Here is a 22748-nt window from a genome sequence, read left to right on the forward strand (position 1 = left end):
ATCTTTCCATTTTCTGAGATTTTCTTCATTTTCTTTCTTTAGAGCCTTGAAGTTCTGTCATATAGATCTTTCACTTGCTTGGTTAGAGTCACACCAACGTATTTTATGTTATTTGTGACTATTGTGAATTGTGTCATTTCCCTAATTTCTTTCTCAGCCTGTTCATCCTTTGAGTAGAGAAAGACTAGTGATTTTGTTTTTTTTAGTTTATTTTATATCCAGCCACTTGGCTGAAGTTGTTTATCAGGTTTGGGATTTCTGTGGTGGAATTTTTGGGGTCACTTAAGTATGCTACCATGTCATCTGCAAATAGTGATATTTTGACTTCATCCTTAGTCATCAGGGAAATGCAAATCAAAACAACCTGAGATTCCACCTCACACCAGTCAGAATGGCTAAGATCAGGTGACAGCAGATGTTAGTGAGGATTTGGAGAAAGAGGAATACTCCTCCATTGTTGGTGGGATTGAAAGCTGATACAACCACTTTGGAAATCAGTCTGTTGTTCCTCAGAAAATTGGACATAGTCTTACCTGAGGACCCAGCTATATCACTACTGGGCATATACCCAAAAGATGCTGCAACATATAACAAAGGCACATGCTCCACTATGTTCATAGCAGCCTTATTTATAATGGCCAGAAACTGGAAAGAACTCAGATGTTCCTCAACAGAGAATGGATACAGAAAATGTGGTACATTTACACAATGGAGTACTACTCACCTATTAAAAACAGACCATGAAATTCATAGGCAAATGGATAGAACTAGAAAATATCGTTCCGAGTGAGGTAACCCAATCAAAAAAATAAATAAATAAAATGCACATGATATGCACTCAATGATAAGTGGATATTAGCCGAAAAGCTCAGATAATCCAAGATACCATCCACATACCATATGAAGCTTAAGAAGGATGACCAAAGTGCAGATGCCTCAGTTCTTCTTAGAAGGGGGAACCATAACTATTCAAAGGAGTAAATACAGGGACAAAGTTTGGAGCAGAGACTGAAGGAAAGGCCATCCAGAGATTGTCCCACCTGGGGATCCATCCCATACACATGCAGTCACCAAATCCAGACAATATTGCTGATGCCAAGAAGTGCATGCTGACAGGAGTCTGATATAGCGGTCTCCTAAGAGGCTCAGCCAGAGCATGACAAATACAGAGGCGAATGCTAGCAGCAAACCATTGAACTGAAAAAGAGTTTCCCACTGGAGGACTTAGAGAAAGGACTGAATGAGCTAAAGGGTTTTGCAACACCATAGGAAGGACAACAATCAATCAATCAGACACCCCAGAGCTCCAACCAAAACATACACATGAAGCAACCCTGGGTTCCAGCCACATATGTAGCAGTGAATGGATATTGTTGGGCATCAATGGGAGGAGAGGCCCTTGGTCCTGTGAAGGCTTTATGCCCAGTGTAGAGGAATGCCAGGGTGTAAGTGAGAGGGAGTGGGTGGGTAGATGGGAGAGCCTTCTCATAGAAGCACGAGGAGGGGGGATGGGATGGAGACTTCCGGAAGGGAAACCAGAAAATGTACATTTGAAATGTAAATAAAGAAAATGTTTAATTAAAAAAAACCTTAAAATTGACAGTCCAAACAAGCAAAGAAAAAACAAGCAAAAATCTTCTAATAAATACACAAAACTCATGGTTATTAAACAACTCATTGTAACAGAGCCCCAGGCCTTAGTAGATCCAGAGAACTTAGCACAATTGACTCTGTGATGGAAGGAATATCAGGTTCTAAAACTCAGTGTGTAGACAACACCTGCCAAAACTAAAAGTAATCTATCAAAGTCCATAGTCATGGGAAAGTCTCTATATGTACTAACCTTGCTTGTGGCTTCTGTAAATCTCCTTCTGGATAACTATCCCTTGTTATCCAGAAGTATGTCAAACCACAACAACATTGTTGTGCTTAAAATTCACTGGGGGAAAGGCTCAAAGCTACACTGGAATTCCAAATACCCAGTGTAGTTGGCAGACAGCTAATAAAGGCTTTCTATTGTCTTATTCCTAAATCTGAACAGTCACCTCTGTTGAATACTCCACAACACTCATTATTAAATGATGAGCCTGTCAAAGAAGAAACCAAGAAATAAGAAGAAACATCCTGGAACTAAATGAAAATGAAAACACAATTCAACACAACAAAACCCCTGGAACATATTAAAAGTCATTTTATAGCTCTAAGTGTCTATATTAAAAAAAATCAGAAAGAGCACAAAGAAATGGCTTAATGATACAACTTAAAAAGTTGGAAAAACAAGAACAAATTAAAATCAAACCTTGTATATGTTAAGAAATAATAAAATCCACAGCATAAATCAATGAAATAGAAACAAAGAACAATAAAAGGAATCAACAAATAGAAGAGATGATTCGTTGGGGAGGGCATGTTGCAGTAAAAATAAAAAAGCAGAGAAATTGTTTCCCATGCATACCCTGGCGGTCGCTAGTTCTGGTTCCAACTAGCCATTGAAACTACCGTTAATCTATCTCAGTGGCTCATGCTGCCCCCAAGTACTTTCTGACCGGCTGTCTGAGAGTCTTTCTAATGCAGCACCCTGTCAGGCCACCTAGCCCTCATTCCCAGTTCTCTTGGCTGGTTTCCAACATGCCAGGCATACATATCCCAATTCGGTGGTGGGCCCAGTTGCATCCTGTCACTATACACTCTCTTGAACTCAAATTAAGTCGCCGCATGAAAGAATACATCACACAATATCTTCTAATACAATTGATGTGATATAATTTGCCTATCTAGACAACACGAAATCCTATACACATCTATCTCTTAAAAATAGTCATTAAAACCTGTAACTATGTGCAGAGGAGAATCTTAAGGTCTGTTCCCATGTTTTCTCAGCTGCTTTCCTTGCTCCAACCTCCTTTGCCTCTCTAAAACTTTTCTCCCACCCATCTTTCCTTCTCTTCCAATGACAGGCCTCGTTCTATCCTGTACCAGCCTTCACCTGCACAATGATATCAACCTACAGGGAGAAGATAAACAATATTGAAAGGCCTTTGACCCAATTAATTAGAAGAAGGAAATGACCCAAATTAACAGAATCAGAAATGGACAGGGAACATTACAGCAGACAGCAAAGAAACTTGGGATATTATAAGGAAATATTTAAAAACCTGTACTCCCTAAAGCTTAAAAAGACCAAAAGTAATGGATAAATTCTACCAACTTTAAAGCAAAAAGACATCAATAACTCAAACAGACGTAGAGCAAATGATGAGTTGAAAGAGTAATAAAAATTCTTCCAGAAAAAAAATGCCATGACCAGATAGATTCTCAGAAGAATTGGACAAATATCCAAAGAAGGTCTACAGACAGTCCTTCTTAAACTTGGTGAAAAATATAGTAAGAGAAGAAGCAGTGCCAAACACCTTCTATGAAGTTATTATCATTCAAATGTCCAAACCAGGTAAGGACACAACAAAAAAAAAGGGAAAACCTGCAGGTCAATATCCCCAGTAAACCTGTATTCAAATATACTCAGAATGCAAACCCATATCAAAAAGAATTACACCATGATCAGGTTGACTTTCTCCTGAAATGCAGTGATGATTTAATATTTAGGTATGCTGTGTTTTCATTTCCACTCATTCTAGTAAATATTCTACTTCTCCAGTGGCTTTTTGTTTTTCAATAATATGTTGTTAAATCTTAATGATTGTATTTTTGTTTTCTATTGCTGGTGATTTTTATTTTATTGTGGGGGCCAAGAGATAGTACAATTTTTGCATTTGTTAAGAAGTGTTTTTTGTTACTATTGAAAGGTGCACATTGATTTCTGTGGTCTTATTGGTCTTACGGTATTTGTTTTTTTAATCTCCCTTTGTTCAGCCAGTGATCTAACATTGTTATTTTTTTCACTGTCACTTCTTGGATATATTTCTTTCTTTCTTGAGTCTCAAGCATTCCTTCTAGTATCCCCAGTACCCCTAGCTTAGTAGACTTTGTCGTCCTATTAGAATAGAGGGTTTTGCTGTGTGTAACAGCCTATGCTTGCATGAGTGGCATTTCAAACCTTATATTACGTTGACCCAAGCCTTTCTGGCTTTTAAAATCTCACTTGAAAAATCAGCTGTTCTTCTGACAAATCTGCACACTTCTTGCAGAAGCCTAAATCATGCAGGACTGTAAGACTCGTGAACAAAGTAGTCCTCTAGATTCTGGTCAAAGGAGGGCAGCAAAGTAGTATGCTTTAGGCAGAGAGCAATCTTCTACTTTCTGCTCTTCCCAGGCTGTCTCTGACTGGTTGTGCACCCTTGTCCCAAGCACCTCCTTTGTATTCCTTCCTTGCTGCACTTTTATAAATGCAGGGATTCTGTACCTGGCCTCTAAATAGGGATGTACTTACATGGGGGGAGGGGTGCTGTTAATAGACCCTCTCACGGGGACTAGGATTCCCACCCCCTGCCCAGAGCCAGGAAAAGTAACATAGTTTTACATTTATTGAGAGACTTGAATAAGTTGGGAAATGTGAATCAGAAAACTCATATAGGATTCAAAACTTGGGGCACTAGAATATTGTGACAGAGAATTACTGAGGGAAATAGAAAGGGTTCTAGTTCATTCTCTGTTGCTGTAAGTAAAACCATAACCAAAGCAACTTAGAGAGGAAGGGATAATTTGGCTTACAATCTTTATTCCATAGGCTAAAGAAGAAAGGGATGGGGAATAGCTGACATGGGGCACAGGAAGTCACACAAGGCATAGGGATGATCCTAAGAGTGGTAAGCTCTAGTAATTCTGGTGCTTCCTAATATGTAGTTGAGTCATATAGTCCAGAGCCACACTGGTGACCCTGACAGCCATCACAGCCTAATCTTCTAAGTCATGAAACTCTTCAACATCATCTCCTTTGTCTGCCTTTTGAGAGCAATGTATTGGGGGTGACACAATTGCTGATGTTCCTTTTGGGACTTGGAGATCATTATGTCCAAAGATAGACCCTGGGTTACCAGCTGGGTAGGGTGTGGGGAGAAACACAAGGGATGGAGGCCAGACTGCTCTTTGCTACTTGATAGGCATGATTTCCTAAACTCGTCTTTGATGTTGTAGGATAAGATTAAAAATCAGTATTTGCCTTCCAGTAGGGTTTAGCAGAATAGTAATTGTAATTTAAATCACAGAATTAACACATTATAACTTACATGTTCTAACGTTCAAATTGTGAGTATTAAAAGACTTATTCATGTGTCTGGTGTTAGTAAAGTATTGACAACAGCAAAGTGACCATGTGGCCACTAGCATGTCTGCCTTGTCAGTTCAACATGGCTGAGAGAGTTCAGCTCTCCTGATCATGCTAAGAGTGGAAGAAATGGCTACTCATGTTTATTTCAGCTTGGATGTTAGCATACAACACTAAAATCTCTTTGTTTAGACCTGTAATTTCTGCTGGGACAATATAGTAGACAGTGATTCATAATGAGTGTTTTGTTTTGTTTTGTTTTTTAATCCAGTTATGTTCTGTGAATATGTTTTTATTTTCTCAGGTATGTGATCAGAGGCTGTTTCACAGTAGGTGATTATGATTTTTCCCTGTGCAGGGGTGTGGTTTTGCCAGCTACATATGATTTATGTTTGGAATTCTGGGAACTTTAGACTGGGTATAAATGCAAGAGCCCCTAGAGGGGAAGGTGGACACTCTGAGAAGGCTGCTGTTTACTCTTGCTGTTATTTTGGTTTATCAAAAGGCCATGAACAATAGATTCAGAAGAGGAAATTGGATATCATGACAATGACAGAGATTGTACTGTCCCTCAAGGAACTCAACAACCCTAAACAGCAGGGAGTAGTCTATAAAAGTCTACATCCCCCTTTTCCCTCTAACTCCCTTTTTCTCCTATCTAGTATTGGAAGTTTAAAAGGGATTAGTGTGGAATAACGGTTGGAAGGGAGGGAGAGATATAAGAACCCAATAAAATAGCTTTAAAAATATACCAGCAGCAAGGTCTGCTGAGTGCCATTTGCTGTAACTTAGAGCTTCAGAAAGACTCACACTTTTCCTCCTTGACAGGCATGAGCTGAACTGTGCAGGGAGGTTACAGGCATCTTCCCTTACAAGTAACTTGCAGAGGATATATTGCTAATTCAGAGGCCACCGTCCCCCAGTGACGCTTTTGACTTCATTAATACTGAAGATGTAAGGGGAGGCAATAGTACAGTCATCCCCTTTTTGACAAGGCCATTCAGAAATTATGATCTCTAGAGAGCAAAGTCCTGGAAGTGAGCAGGAGTAAGCTCTTCCCACTTTAATAGAACTTACCTATCTGAAGTATAGGATAAACAATGTCCATTTCTAATAGATCAAAATGAGGACAAAACATAGACATACATATACATTTAGTAAAGAAGTGACTTATTCACAGTAGGTGTTTAATGATTAATACCTAATATTAATGTAACCAGATATGGAGGATTCTAGAATGCTGTCAAATTTAATCTCATGGAAACCCCTTGTACTTGAATTTATTCATTTTCTCTTTTCTTTACCTTTTTCTTCAATTTTTCTTTCTTCTCTCCCTTTCCCCCTTCTCTTCATGAATGCTGTGGATCCAGTCCAGAGCATCAAACCAGCTAAGTGCACACTTCTGAGCTATGACCCAACTTTGACTTTAATTTCTCATTTTAGGTTCAGAGCCTCATACAGCCTGTGAGGACAGTAGTAGCCTTGTCTTCTGGCTATGTAGGGACACTTAGGAGCTTCTGATCAATATATAAGATGTTATTTTGCTCAGGATTAATTTAATCTGACATTGAACATATTAGAGTTTATCAGAATTGTGATTTTAAATGCATAGGATTTGAGTAATGGAAAACTCATATCTCTAGCAGTCCTCTCTATTATAAAACAAGGGTAGAAACACAAGAGTTAAGAGTTAACTCTTCGGGTTGGGGATTTAGCTCAGCGGTAGAGTGCTTGCCTAGCAAGCGCAAGGCCCTGGGTTCGATCCCCAGCTCTGATAAAAAAAAGAAAAAAGAAAAAAAAGAGTTAACTACTCAGAGCTTGAAGGGGCTTGAGACCCCATATGAACAACAATGCCAAGCAACCAGAGCTTCCCAGGGACTAAGCCACTACCCAAAGACTATACATGGACTGACCCTGGGCTCCAACCGCATAGGTAGCAATGAATAGCCTAGTAAGATCACCAGTGGAAGGGGAAGCCCTTGGTCCTGCCAAGACTGAACCCCCAGTGAACGTGATTGTTGGTGGGAGGGTGGTAATGGGGGGAGGATGGGGAGGGGATCACCCATAAAGAAGGGGAGGGGAAGGGGCTAGGGAGATGTTGGCTGGAAACCTGGAAAGGGAATAACATTCAAAATGTAAATAAGAAATACTCAAGTTAATAAAAAAATATAGAAAAGACAACATTGCAAAGGGTAAATGTCTATCAGTGCAGCATCGCTGTCGTCCTAGAAGATCAGTATCCCTGCTTCAAATCCAGAAAGGAGCATTGGTCCACTAGGTTTTACCCACTGACCAGAATCAGCTAAGAGGTAAGAAAATTATAAAGCAGGAGGGTGAACCAGTAAAGTGTCTCACTTTTACCATCTAAGGTGCAGAGTAGGATCATGGCTGCTAGGACAGGAAGGGAAGCTAGGCCTTGCAAGATGTTTAGATACTCCTCTCCATGAGTATGGACCTCAGTTAGATCAGATGTAGAGCAAAAGAAATGGACTCTCACCCAGCCTATAGAAAGAATGCACCCCCCTCCCCACCTCTCTGTCTCAGAGGGGGCAGGAGACTAGGCAATAATGTATGGTGAAGTTAAATGTACAATGTCCTATTCATCATAGAGCAACCAAACCGAAGCTGCTTCTGGTCACTTCAAATCTCTCAGGCAAAACTGTTTTCTAAGTACCTGGTGTTTATATCATGCTGTAGTTATTAAGCAATGGCCTTTATATATGTTACACATTTGAGTTTCCTTCATGAACACTATTGTTCCAAAATGCTGTACTATCTGGCTGCCTCCTATCTTTGTCTGGGGAATTGCCCCTCCCCACATCTTTGTTCCATCTCCATGAACAGTCATGGCAATATATGCTTCTTTGACTCAACGGACATCACCAGCTCTGCTACCAATGTGCACTTCATATTAGTTCCCCTTCTTGTTGGAGCTGTGGTCTAGCCTTCATTTCCTTAAATGAACCTTTTCTTTCTAAACCTTTTTTTATATATTTTGATCTATGTATATATTAATGACAGATTCAATTGAGTAATTTATCTTTTATACCATAATGTTTATAATTTTTGCAATGTTTAAATATACAAGCTATTGCCCACCATGGTCATGTGCTATGTAGTGAATCACTGAATTTTCCTTTTTGTGGTTGAACTGATTTTGTACCCATTTCTAACATCCATCACTTGCTAGCTCTAGGCTCTGGCAACAATCCATTCTCCTCTCTGTTTCTAGAACCAAAGTACTTTTAGACTGAGATCACATGGTCTCCAATTTTCTGTGATATTTTACTGTAGCTTCTCTTGTTGGGACCTTTTCTGGTATTTTGCCCTCATTCCCATTCAGGTCTCTTTCTTATGGGTTCAACCAGGTTCACTTCAAAACATGCTCTCCTTTGTGAAACAGCTCTATCATTTGGGAATCCCATTAGCCTTTTTAACTGCACAAAGGTACAGAGTCAATCTCCAATGTGTGTCCATAATCAGCTCCTTGAGGAAAGTCTATGGTCATGTATCTAATTTTCTCACTGCATTTAGTACAGTGAAGAGTTTGCCATGCCACTAACTGCCCACTCCTCTAAAGTTCATACTAGGTTAGCATTCTGGAGAGGTAAGTTATTAGCACTTGAATAGGCTATGTGATGGAGCCATCAAGATAGGATTTGAGCCCTTATGAAACAGGTACAAGGAGGTCTTTTGTTCCTTCTACTCTTATAGCAAAAAGACAGCCTTGGGTAAAGATGAAGCAAGACTGTCCTAGATACAAATTCTGATGGCAACTGGACCTTGGCCTTCCCAGCCTCCAGAAATGTGGGGAATGAGTATACTAATCTGTCCATAAACATAAAATTATAAATGCTATTAATGAACAGTGTGACTAAATGATAATCTAACAGCCCAAACAAATTAAGGCCACATACAAAATAATTTGAAGCAGTATTTATTTTAGTCTCTTCAAAAGTATTTCTCTTATTTTTGTGCCATGTCCTCATGGGGCAGAAAGGATAAGAGAAGCTCTTTAGTAAGCAAGTAATCCTATTCCTCAAGGCTTTGTCCTCATGATGTAATCACTTTATCTTTAATGCACTGAGAACTAAGTTTACAAACATGAATACTAAGTTTAAATCATTCAGGCCACAAAAAAGTTAAAATTAACTACTGTGTCTGCATTCTTATTCAACAAATCTGAACTTCACACACACACACACACACACACACACACACACACACACGTAACACTTTAATGTGTTTCTAGACCTTATGAACTTTGATGTTCATATATACCAGGCTTTTGGAAACTGTAGAGCCACTGTTCCCTGGGTATCTTGGGCACAAGGACAGGCTCATGTACCCATACTTGAGATGCACTGAAAGCTCATAGCATGAAATGTACAACTGATTTTCTCACCAAATAAGTTTCTATTTGTAACTTAATAAGTGTTTTCTAGTCTCCAGATATTATCTCATAATTTAATCCAACATGTATTGTACCATTCTAAGAATAAAATGAACAAAAGAATTAGGACTGGGATTGAGAGATGGCTTAGTGGTTAAGAGGACTGACTGCTCTTCCAAAAGTCCTGAGTTCAAATCCCAGCAACCACATGGTGACAAACAACCATCTGTAATGATATCTAATGCCTTCTTCTGGTGTGTTTGGAGACAGCTACTGTGCACTTATATATAATAAATAAATAAATAAATAAATAAATAAATAAATAAATCTTTTAAAAAAATTAGGACCTTACTTTCTCTTATTCAAATAATGTGGATTGGAATGCAGCGTATGGAAGCCATGCCATTATCCCTAAGTAGCATCTCTAAAGTCTAGGAAAGCCTGTCTATAAGCTAGAACTAATTTCAACAGTGAGAGGAGAGGCAGCAATGATAGGTGGCTAGCTCACTCAGGCTCTCACAAACCAGGGAAACCAGAAGAGAGACACTCATTTGCATTCTTTTGTCTCCTAATAGCGAAGAACTGTTGGATTGGGTAATTTAAACTCATTACACTTGCACATTTAGCTTCTGCATGCTCATATGCATAAGTAGTATAAGAGAACATGTTGGAGGAGCTTCTAATGTTTTTCAGCAAATCTATAGATAAAAGACAAATGAAACACATTTAATTGAATAGCATTTCTCCTCTTAAAATGAGTGTGTTTGAGTGTGAAGCTTATGAAATGAGGAAGAATAATTTTTCCAGAGTTTTCTAGCTCTTGGTCAATTTATTTAAACATGTTATGTGACGGTTTGCATAGTGTTATTGACAGACACTGTGAATAAATGACCAACACTGGAATAAAATCAAATCCATCTTCAAAATATCAAGAACATTAAAAGAAATCGAACATGACAATCTCATCAAGGACATTAAAAGAAATTGGACATGACAATCTCAAATTTCTACTAAGGTCAGTAATTGTCCCTGCTGACTTTGCTTTATGTGTGGTGCTTATACTGTGATGGAAAGAGTGGGGAGGCTCCATTAGGAATGTGTGCATCTCTGAGTGTGAGAAGTGATTTCACTGCAGTTGGTTGCCTGACAAGTATGAGATAATTTTAGTGACGAAAAAAATTAGGCTGTCAAATACCTTTCTTTATCCAAAATTGCTTTTGAGCTGTTTGCCCTGCACGTCATTGCCATTAAATCTGGGATCACAGTGGCCTGAATTCATCTAGCCAGTGACCAGAGCAGCCTCATAGGGTGGCAAGAATAGTCTTTGTATTTTGTTTTTGGATTAAATCAAACGATAATCTTCATATATTAAGAGCAGCGTAAAGTTAAACTACAGTTAATGTTCTAGAGATGAGGCCAATTCCTGTTCCTTCAGGCGTGGGATATGTGTTCTCAGATGACCTACCTGAGGACCTTCAGACTCAATGGCCCCTCATCACGAACACTGGTGTTCACTGCCACCCACAAGGAATTCCAAGAAATTCTGGTGAGAGTCCTTTCTGCTACCAACCCCCTAAGAACCAAATGCTGTAATTGCTCTGGAGCACTTGAAGGTAACAATTTGAAAAACTAAATAAAAGATTTCCTTCCACTTAGTGTTTTGCTCATCAGACAAACTTACTTACCTCCTGTAACCAAGCCTCATTTTGGAAGCATAGGGTAACCCATAATGAAGCCCTTTGGGTCAGAAAGGCTCACTTCTAGGAACAGCAGATGGTAGAAATCAGGCAACTATTATCTGGATCCCCATACAAAAGATACTGAGGAGAGCTGACACCAAGAAGTGTCAGCTTCCTGGAAGGAGGAAGCTATAAGTCAGAGAGAATTTCTCTGTCCTGTTGAAGAACTTGAGCCATCACTGCAGGACAGCTGCAAAGGGAGGAACTGGATCTTTCAGAGAACAGTCCCTGACAGACGCTAGAACCGTGATGTACATACATGCTCACACTCACCCCAATCCTCCAGCTCACCGCAACACTGCAGCCAGGAAAAGCTGAGATTGAAGCCATGTGCCTCTATTCAAACGTGTGTGTGTGTGTGTGTGTGTGTGTGTGTGTGTGTGTGTGTGTTGTGATATTTTAAATGTAGAGCATATTCTCTTTTAATATAAAGGTAGCAAATATAATATTTAAATATATAACTATTATAAATATCATTTAAATATATACCTATACATTGTAAAAAATATATAAATTTAACGTAAATTTCATAGCCTCTGCAATGTACCTGGTATGAATTTGCATCCAGACCTTTCTTTTTTTTAAATTTTTTTAATCTTTATTAACTTGAGTATTTCTTATTTACATTTCGAGTGTTATTCCTCTTCCTGGTTTCTGGGCCAACATCCGCCTACTCCTCTCCCTCCCCTTCTATAGGGGTGTTCCCCTCCCCATCCTCCCCCCATTACTGCCATCCCCACAACACTCACATTCACTGGGGGTTCAGTCTTGGCGGGACCAAGGGCTTCCCCTTCAACTGGTGCTCTTACTAGGCTATTAATTACTACCTATGAGGTTGGAGCCCAGGGTCAGTCCATGTATAGTCTTTGGGTAGTGACTTAGTCCCTGGAAGCTCTGGTTGGTTGGCATTGTTGTTCATATGGGGTCTCGAGCCCCTTCAAGCTCTTCCAGTCCTTTCTCTGAATCCTTCAATGGGGGTCCCGTTCTCAGTTCAGTGGTTTGCTGCTGGCATTCGCCTATGTATTTACTGTATTCTGGCTGTGTCTCTCAGGAGAGATCTACATCTGGTTCCTGTCGGCCTGCAGCATACCATGTGTGTTTTTCTGTGATTGGGTTACCGTACTCAGGGTGATATTTTCAAGTTCCAAACATTTGCCTATGAATTTCATAAAGTCATTGTTTTTGATAGCTGAGTAATATTCCATTGTGTAGATGTACCACATTTTCTGTATCCATTCCTCTGTTGAAGGGCATCTGGGTTCTTTCCAGCTTCTGGCTATTATAAATAAGGCTGCTATGAACATAGTGGAGCAAGTGTCTTTTTTATGTGTTGGAGCATCTTTTGGGTATATGCCCAAGAGAGGTATAGCTGGGTCCTCAGGTAGTTCAATGCCCAATTTCCTGAGGAACCTCCAGACTGATTTCCAGAATGGTTGTACCAGCCTGCAATCCCACCAACAATGGAGTGTTCCTCTTCCTCCACATCCTCACCAACATTTGCTGTCACCTGAGTTTTTGATCTTAGCCATTCTCACTGGTGTGAGGTGAAATCTCAGGGTTGTTTTGGTTTGCATTTCCCTTATGACTAAAGATGTTGAACACTTCTTTAGGTGTTTCTCAGCCATTAGGCATTTCTCAGCTATGAATTCTTTGTTTAGCTCTGAACCCTATTTTTTAATAGGGTTATTTGTCTCCCTGCAGTCTGACTTCTTGAGTTCTTTGTATATTTTGGATATAAGCCCTCTATCAGTTGTAGGATTGGTAAAGATCTTTTCCCTATCTGTTGGTTGTCGTTTTGTCCTAACAACAGTGTCCTTTGCCTTACAGAAGCTTTGCAGTTTTATTAGATCCCATTTGTTGATTCTTGATCGTAGAGCATAAGTCATTAGTGTTTTGTTCAGGAAATTTTCTCCAGTGCCCATGTGTTCGAGATGCTTCCCCACTTTTTCTTCTATTAGTCTGAGTGTATCTGGTTTGATGTGGAGGTACTTGATCCACTTGGACTTGAGCTTTGTACAGGGTGATAAGCATGGATCAATCTGCATTCTTCTACATGTTGACCTCCAGTTCAACCAGCACCATTTGCTGAAAATCCTATCTTTTTTCCATTGGATGGTTTTGACTACGTTGTCAAAAATCAAGTGTCCATAGATGTGTGGGTTCATTTTTGGGTCTTCAATTCTGTTCCACTCGTCTATCTGTCTGTCTCTACCAATACCATGCAGTTTTTATCACTATTGCTCTGTAATCCTGCTTGAGTTCAGGGATAGTGATTCCCCCAGAAGTCCTTTTATTGTTGAGGATAGTTTTAGCTATCCTGGGTTTTTTGTTATTCCAGATGAATTTGCAAATTGTTCTGTCTAACTCTCTGAAGAATTGGATTGGTATTTGATGGGGATTGCATTGAATCTGTAGATCACTTTTGGTAAAATGGACATTTTTACTATATTAATCCTGCCAATCTATGAGCATGGGAGATCTTTCCATCCAGACCTTTCTATGTGCTTCCATAGGGAAAGGTTTCTGTTTCATTTTACTTTAAGTGTTGTTGACTGAAGGGATTAGAAAAGCTGCAAGTAACTAAGAACAAAGGGGCCAACACTAGGCCAGTGAGCACAGGTACTGCAGCTCAGGCTGGTGGCAGTCCTAGCCATGGAGCTTAGTTCAAGATGGCACAAACAACAGCTACTACATACACATGAAGAAGCATCTGGAAAGTGGATAAGGTAGGTCAGAGATTCACCATGCTGACTCCTCTAGGGGCTATATGGAGGACTATTAAAGAGTCAGTGAGAACCAAAGATTTAGTCTGATGAAACTCACAGCAGGCCAGCAAGATCCATTCCCCCACTCATCAGCTTCTTTTGGGGAATAAAAGTGCTGGGTGGAGACTCTAATGATCCAACTTTTTCTGAGGGCTGCTTGAGAAGTAGGCCTTGATCATCCTACTCTTTGAGCACTAAGAGAACTCAGCAAGCACAGGAAACATCACAGAGTTGCTTAAAGTAATGCTGATAGCTTAGACTAGTTTGATGAGGTTCAGAGTGTCTAACCAGGATACCTAAAGAACATGTACAGGTCATGAAGACTGGAAGACAGTTACAGTAAGTTCTTCAACGTCGTCCAAAGGCTTATGTGCTAAAGACCTGCTCCCTGAGGCAATACATTGGCAATGTACTTGAGTGAAGTACTTAGGTCATTGAAGGTAACCCCTTGAAAGAAATTTTGGGATCCACCTACTTCCTTTTCTCTTTGCTCTCTATCTTGTGAAGTGGGTATTTTTGTTCTGCCATGGATTCTAGTAGGACATGCCATCTTGCTATAGACCCAAAGAAACCAGAATGATCAGTTATCACAGACTACAACCTTGAAAATTTTTGATCCAAAAAGTATTTTTTCTTTATAAGTTGATTATGTCAGATATTTTGTTATAGTGACAGAAAACAACGCTTTGAGTAAGGTATTGCCAATATGAATGAATGACTAATAAATAAATAGACGAGAACATAAGAAAATAAATATGTTCAAAAATGAGATGAGATTAAAAACAGACTCAAATAAAATGAAGTTACATGACTTACCTACCAATATCTTCAAAATAACCACTGCAAGCATGTTCACCAAGGTCAGAGAAGTGACACATGAATAAAGTAAAATTTTAACAGAAAAAGAATGTACAAAAAAGTACCGCACAGAAACAACAGAGTGGAGGACTATGACATCTGAACTGAAAATTTAAATAAAGTGAATAAACAAAAGACTAGAAAAATAACAAAAACTAATTGGTAAAATTGAAGATATGTAAGGGGAAATTATTCTACCAAAGCTGAAAAAAGAGGCAAAAGAATGAGAGAAAAAGATATTTAAGAGATTTATAAGACACCATCAAGTGGACCAACATGATGAAGCTTCAGATGACAGAGGGGACTCTGCAATGTCCAAAGGTGGCAAAAGAGATGAACAAACAGACCCAGGAAGCCAAAACTGTCCGCCAACTCTCAATCCACGAAGAAACTCACACCAATACACACTGTGAGTAAGTTATCAAAGCCAAAGAGCAAAGAGATGGTTGACAGCAGAATGAACAAAAGTGACTTACGTATACTTAATGTCCAAGTCATCTGTCCCACAGCGGAATAGTGAATGAATTGATTCTGGGGGCTTAGCAAGTCTCAATGGCCTCTCAGGCGTTTGGCCAAGGGGTAAGGTATCCAAGACTCAATAACCCCTACCTTTCACAATTAATCTCAAAAAGGAGAGTCTGTTTTCAAAAATGGAACCTTGAACAGAGGTCTTACAGAGGTCTGAAATCCCAGCCACTTTGATGACTAAAGCAGGATGATCATAGGGTCAAGGGCAGCCTGTAGAGGAAGTGCATACAAGGCAACCTGGGCTAACTAGTGAGATCTTATATCAAAATGAAAAATAAAATGAAAGCTAGAGATACAGTCCAAAGCAGGGCTCTAGGGGCAGAAAGAGATTAAATGAAGAGTGTCAGGTCATATGAGCACAGAGGAAAAAAAGAAGGCAGGTAGTTAAGTTCCAACTTCACACACAGGGACCGGAGCCCAGTGAGTAGAACCCAAGAATATCCTTAAGATTTGAGAAATGTGCACCTAATATATTTTCATTTGTATTTGTATCTGCATTTGACCAGTTAGTCAAGTAATTATCCTCCTCATGTGGTCTGTACCAGGAGACCTGGTGCTGTGAGCATCCATCATTGATCATGATAAGCCTGTCATGTGTGAAGATACAACTGACTTACATCTTGAGTGTTCTGAATGAGCAGAGACCATATACATGACAGAGAAGACCACTGAACTTACCAGACTCTACAAAATAGTCAATATAGCACTGCAAGAAAAAAAAAATCATTGGCTGCATACTCAAAACTTGGAGACTTATAATCTAATTTATGAAGAACACAGGGGAGAGAAGTCTTTGCAAAGAAATGCTGGTAAGAGGGGCTACTAGCAAAGATCTTCGAAAATACTTCCATATCAGAGATACACGTTCTAGACTGTTCGGTGTCTTAAAACGTGACCAGCTACCTTGATCTATGATGGAGGCTCACGGCACCAGTTTTCATAGTACAGATGGCATGCAGATGGATAATGCACACTCAGGGTCTCCAGATAAATCATATCCCAACACATGCACTCGCAGACTGAGCCCAATTCTGAATAAATGTGGATTTGACCCCAAAACACAGCCATGGCTCTTAACAGGTGAAAATAACTCACAACTGCCAAATTTCAGGGGACAAGCATGGGCATCCATCGGGAAGTCCTCAAGCTGCATTGGACACTCAGCAGAGATCGTCAGGCTGAAAAGTAAAAGAAGATGGTTAAAAGGGCCCACCTCCTCCTCCCACAAAGCCATTTGTATTAAACAATTTGATGAATGTTTTTATGGAATTGTCTAACTGTTCCCACTAAATTACACGTTTGTGCTGAAGAAAGCATCATTGGGAGTAAAGGTGTGGCTCCAAAGTACTCAGAACCCCTGTAGCCTGATATGTGTACTTATATACACATCATCACTCATAATGCCATCTAGGGTGCTTTTCCAATAATGATTGCCACGTCCTACCTCTTGTCCATCATTGTCTAACATAGTTTCTTTGACAGGGCTAAATATACATTTATTTTCTTAAATAGTTTATGCTCTTAAAAAATATAAATGTAAGGTAAATGTCCAATCTCATCTTTACCAGACTCTACTTTTTTCATTGCTTAATGGTCCAGAAAGGAACTCGTATTGCAATAGCAATTTTCTAGCACAATCTGATTATTAGCCTTTTAATTAAAATCTAGTCTTCTACATTAGAATTCCACAGACCACAAGGTTAATGGATGCAGTAGCTCATGCTATGCCAGGCATTGTGTGAGTGCTCTGGCTACATTAACCCCCATCACCACAGTAGAGTATGGAGGTCTACTGCAGCTACCACATCATATTACAGATGGAGGCAAGGCCCAGAATGGAAATCTACTCGGTGGCACAGCCATGAGTGGAGCTCAAGCTGCTGGCTCAATCTACAGAGAGGTTCTTATAGCACCTAGAACCTGCCCTATGACTGTGGGTTCTGCTTTGTAAGAGGGTACAGTACTGCCCCACAGGGTGTGGGTGCTGAGGCCCATCCATGGTGGAGTGGAATCCCCGGATGTTTATATGCTAGAAGTCTTCAGCATGGTTGTGTACAGTTGGTAGAGCCTTTAAGAGGCGAAACTTTAAGAGGTGATGACTGGTCACTCAGGGAACCATTCTAGAAAGAGCGATTTAGTTCTTGAAGAGTTCTAGTCGTTCCTTCAAGAATGGGTGGCTACAAGTGCCAAACTAGCCTCTGATTTCCTTTGATTTCCCATCTCACCATGGGTTTCTTCCACACATGCTCCAGTCACTGTTATGTCATCACCACAGAGACCATATTAGAGAGGTGACACAAATTACCTAGATGTTTCAGCTTCCACAGCAAGTGCTAAATAAGCCTCTTTTCTTTGTATATTACTCAGCATCTGTACATTGTGTTGTACAGAACAATAATACACATGCTTTTATGTCTCTACAGAGATTTCACTAATTTGGCAAAATTCTAAATTGTACTAATGAGCTTGTTTTTTGTTTTGTGTGCACTTTTCCATCATTTAAAATTAAATTAATTACACAAGATGAAATAAAAATATGAAACACTTGACTTCCTCTATAGTATACTTTTAAAGCAGAAAAAATAAATAGCTAGCCATTGTCCATTGCTTGCTATATTAAGCAGAGATGTTGTTCATGCTCACAGGATGCAAATGAAATGCAAAAACATTCATTTTTGCTTTTACAACCTTCTTTTGTTAAAGCAGATTAGTCTGTTGTTAAATTGGTAACATTAATCACAGGTGACCACTGCAGCCTGAATGGCCAATCTAGTCATTCTACGAATAAATAGGATAGAAGTGCATGCCCATCAATACAAGGAAATTCTTTGACACTGTTTTGCAGGACAGTACCCAGGGAAGAGTAAGTCACCGAGGGCCATGAGTACAGGGTGACCAGAAATGCTACCAGTTCTCATATTCATGTTCAGATGCAGAGATAGCATTGAAGGGGATATACTCTGTTCTATGAGTTCTATCTGGAACATTTAATTTGGAGTTTTTCTATGTGTGTACCTACTGCCTTCTTACTCAGTATAAAAATGTACCTTCTACACATTCAAGCAGAACTATCACCCACATCACAAAAACTTCACACCTATGACTTTTAAAACCTGACTTTAAAAATGTGATTTGCATTATGTGTATATCTTTCAGCTTTGCTCATAACTAAGTTACTTTCCTTAAACTCTTAGTATTTTACAGGGTTGGTAACTGAAAGGAATGTCTCCAGCTACAAACTATAAAAGAGAGAAATTATCCAAAACTGTGGGATGGCAATGAGATTAACGTATCAGAATTAGGAAAATAAGGACTTAAAAAGCACAGCCTTTGAGAATAGTATCCAGTCATCATAAAGATACTATCTATGATTGTTAGTAATTTAATAAATGTATTAGAGAAAGCAACATGAACAGAGAGATTCAATAATGGAACAGAAACCATTATGACCAAGGAACATGACAGTGGGCATAGGATAGAAGACTACTGGGGGAGTTTCAAGCTTCTGTGGCTTCCACTATACCATACAGCACAAAAAAACTTCAACTAGCAGATTCAGTTCTATGTCATCTCTTAATGACATGAGCAACTTCATGGGCCTCCTTTTCCTTTTCCCACAGGGCAGATCTAGAGATGATGGCAATGACAGGACTCCTCTCTGGCTGTTTCCATGTTGACCAACTCTCTTAACTGGTCCTTACTCCAACAAGATCTCAGCTTCCCATTGGTGTCCAGGCTTCCTGGAAGCTGAGTCTTCAGCTTAATTGCTGGCATGGGGATTACAGTTCCATTCTTCACCCCTCAGTGCTGGCTTCATTTTGTTCACATGGCTCCCATGGATCTAACTAAAACTTAGAATCTCTGTCATTTATCTTCAATTGCCAAAATAGACCTCACAGGAACAAGACTCCGAGCTTGGTCACTCTGTCCATTTCTGGTGTACACTTTTTCTCCATTGCTGGCCAACATCAGGCACAGGAGGACCAGAGTACCCCGGTTACTTTTGTGGGCTTCACTGCAGATGCCTGGCCGTGAGAGCTGTCCACCTCCTTGGAATCACTGTGCCAGCCAGTTTAAAGAATTCTGGCAAGAGATGCTCAACAGGAGTCATCTTCTAGAATATTGTGAGAGTGAAAATGTCACGTACATATAGCAGTGGCTAGAGGGCTATGGAAAATGTGTGCAGAAACCAGTAGTTCTTATTTATCTAGGTATGTTTTAAAGACTCTGTAAAAATGGTTCCAGCAAAACTACAAACAACAACAGTTTGTATAATACAGCTATCATCTTAGTAATAGTCATACTTATTTGTATAAAGTGCCTTGTAATCAGTCTGAAGCCTCAGGACAATCACTTCATCAGCGGTGGACTCTGCCCTCTTAATAGACATCAACCGTTCTGATGAATCCCTCAAGAGCAAGTGCTTCAGTGTTAGTAATAAATTAGCATTTCTGCTATCTTTAAACATTGCACAAATGGCCGTGGCTTTTCTAGATAGACGAATTCTTCTGGTTTGAGCTTCCAAACACAGAATATACTCTCAAGTAACTAAGCTCCACATGGAATTCAGCTCAAACCCTTTTGTGGAAGGGCTGCCTGTCACAGACCAAAAGAGACACCTAAGTCACATCTTCAAAGTCTTCATGGTTTTAGCTAAAGTAAATAAAGCTCAAAGGAATCAGAATTCTTCTATTGACAGAAATTCATGAATTACTAGAAGATACTGATACTTGGTATTTGTTTTCCAAAGGTCCAATTTCTGTTTTACTTATACATTCTGCTAAGTCAATTCAAGCATTAACACAAAGGACACAACATCTGCACAACTTAATTTATGATAAGGAAAAGGACACTTTGCAAGTAGAGATCATTGTTTCTAATTAGTTTCATATCACAAATGAGATCTTAGGACCCCAAACTCATTAGGGGGCTTCCAGTTTGGCCAGAGATCCCCTCAAAAGTAGAAGATGCTTTCAAGTAGTCTACACAACCACATCCCAGAAGATACTTTTTATTAGCTGTGTGATATTTATAAAAAGGCCTAACTTCTTTAGTCCAGTCTTCCCATTTGGAAAAGAAAGAAAATAGTTGATTGTACACTCTGAAAAATGTAGCTAGGAAACGAAAGGTTTAAAAGGATTAATCAAAGTAGGAAGTTCAGGGACAACAAAGTGACTACAGATTGAAGACTTTCTTGTTTCCATGGCAAAACTACAGCAGAAGGTGTGCTGAGAACAGGCATACTGCATTGTAAACATTAAGAAAATGAACAGCTCTCCAAGACCTAGGACTACTCACTTCATATGGCAAAAGGATTTTTGCCAGTAGTATTAATGTAAGTTTCTCAGAGTGGGGCAGTTGCCCTAGACTAACCAAGTAGAGCAGTATAATCCCAAGGCTTCTTATAGGAGGAATGAAAGAGTGGGAGTCTCAAAAGAGAAGCAGAGACAGAAGCAGACATGAGTGTGATAAAGCCTAGAGACCAGAAATGCAAGTGTCCCACAGTAACTGGAAGCAGATGTGAGAATAGGGCCAAACATTCGGAAAGGCAGGTATCTTCCAGGAACTGGATGAGACAAGCGTCTCCTCTGGAACTCCCAGAATTAATGCACCTGGCCAATACCTTGATATACAACCCTATGAGACTTCTGTGGCTTCTGACTTCCAGAACTAGAAGTCAATAGGTTTTGATGTATTTTAAGAAAATACATTTGTGGCAATTGATTGCAGTACCAATAAGAAACAAATACAAATTTTGGCATCCAGAAAAGAGCCATTATTGTAACAAAATCTGAAAATATGGAAATGGGTTTAACAATGGGTTGACAGGAAAAGCCTACAATGGAAAGATCATGAGTAACTAACGACTCGTGAAGGTATGGTGGTTGAATGAGAATAGCCCCCATAGGTTCTTAATTGAATACTTGGTACCCAGGTTGTAGAAGTGTTTGAGAAAATAATTATACAATGTTGTCCTGTGGAGGAGGTGTGTCACTAGAGGTGAGTTTTAAAGTTTCAAAAGCCTCTGCCATTTCCAGTTAGCTATCTTGCCTCGTGATTGTGAATTGGATATAAGCTTTCAGCTGCTGGTCCAGAACCATGCGGGCCTTGATTGTTGCCATAATGCTCGTGGCACACCCTTTGAAACCGTAAGCCCCCAATTAACTTTTAGATAAGTTGCCTTGGCCATGTAATTGAAAAGAAACTAGGACCAGTGGTGAGAAGCAGGTGGAGAACTGTCAAAGGTCACTGTTAGAAAGAATGCAAATGTCAAAGGGCAGAGTCTGAAATTACTGGAAACAGATCCTGTCATATGGTAGCAGTACGCTCAGTTAAATGCTATCTACAGTAACAAGGAAGCAGAATTTGCACATGATTTACTAAGCTAAATAGTACTACATTAATCTCCACAGCATGTAAATATTCCCATGCATAAGAAAGAGTTTTTGAGCCTCATTTAACTCTGGGCTTCCCAAAGTCACCCTATCTAGACTCTGCCATTGTTTATTTCTATTTTGAAATATATCTTCCTTTACGTCTTTCAACTATTTGACTGTGCTTCATAAACCAGAATATAGCACCTTGGTAGTTGTCAGTCTTTCCTTTGTATCTTCAGATGATTTGTGAGTTTGCATTTGGTTTTCAGAACCCCTTTCCTGTTGTAATCACTGCATTGATATATTTGTATATATCTTTACTATGGACTTAGAACTATTTTTAAAAGCTTGTTATGTTTATTGTGTATGTGTGTACATCCACAATCATGTACCATGACATGCATGTAAAGGTGAAAAGAAAAAAGGGGGTGTGGGTTGTGGATGTGAATAAAGTATCTTGAGATAGAGAGAACATCAAAGTGTACCCCAAGAAATTACAGGAATTCCTGGGGAAGAGAGGTGGGAAATGAAACCAGGCAGAAGAGCAGAGCTGAAAATGGAGGTGTGTGAGCTGTTATGCTGTTAGCTTGAAGATGCAGTCAGGAGTCCTGATAAAGAAAAGCGAAAGGCACAGCTCTGAAAAATGATGGTAATGCTTACCTGAGCCTCTAGAGAGAATATGGTTCTGCCAACATCTCCATTTTGTACCTATGAAACCAATTTTTGATTCTTGGCTTCTAAAAGTTTAAGAGAATATCCTTGTATTATGTTAAGTATCTAAGTTTGTGGTGACTTGTTAGGGAGCAATCACAGAATGTGAATACCAGGATGAAATTCGGTACTCATGTGGAAGAAGTTACCTTTTTA

General features: G+C 39.5%; 1 protein-coding gene across 7 annotated transcripts in view; it reads right to left on the bottom strand.

Moving 5' to 3' along the window:
- The window catches only part of Gabra5 (gamma-aminobutyric acid type A receptor subunit alpha 5), a 112979-nt gene that overhangs the window by 39106 nt on the left and 51125 nt on the right, over nt 1-22748 (bottom strand). For all 7 annotated transcript variants that reach the window (XM_017589075.3, XM_017589074.3, XM_039109851.2 and 4 more), the window contains one exon: nt 16600-16682. In XM_017589075.3, the coding sequence (XP_017444564.1) occupies nt 16600-16682 (83 nt within the window). The remainder of the gene's footprint in view (nt 1-16599; nt 16683-22748) is intronic.

This window comes from Rattus norvegicus, chromosome 1, assembly GCF_036323735.1.
Source record: "Rattus norvegicus strain BN/NHsdMcwi chromosome 1, GRCr8, whole genome shotgun sequence".
Taxonomy (NCBI): domain Eukaryota; kingdom Metazoa; phylum Chordata; class Mammalia; order Rodentia; family Muridae; genus Rattus; species Rattus norvegicus.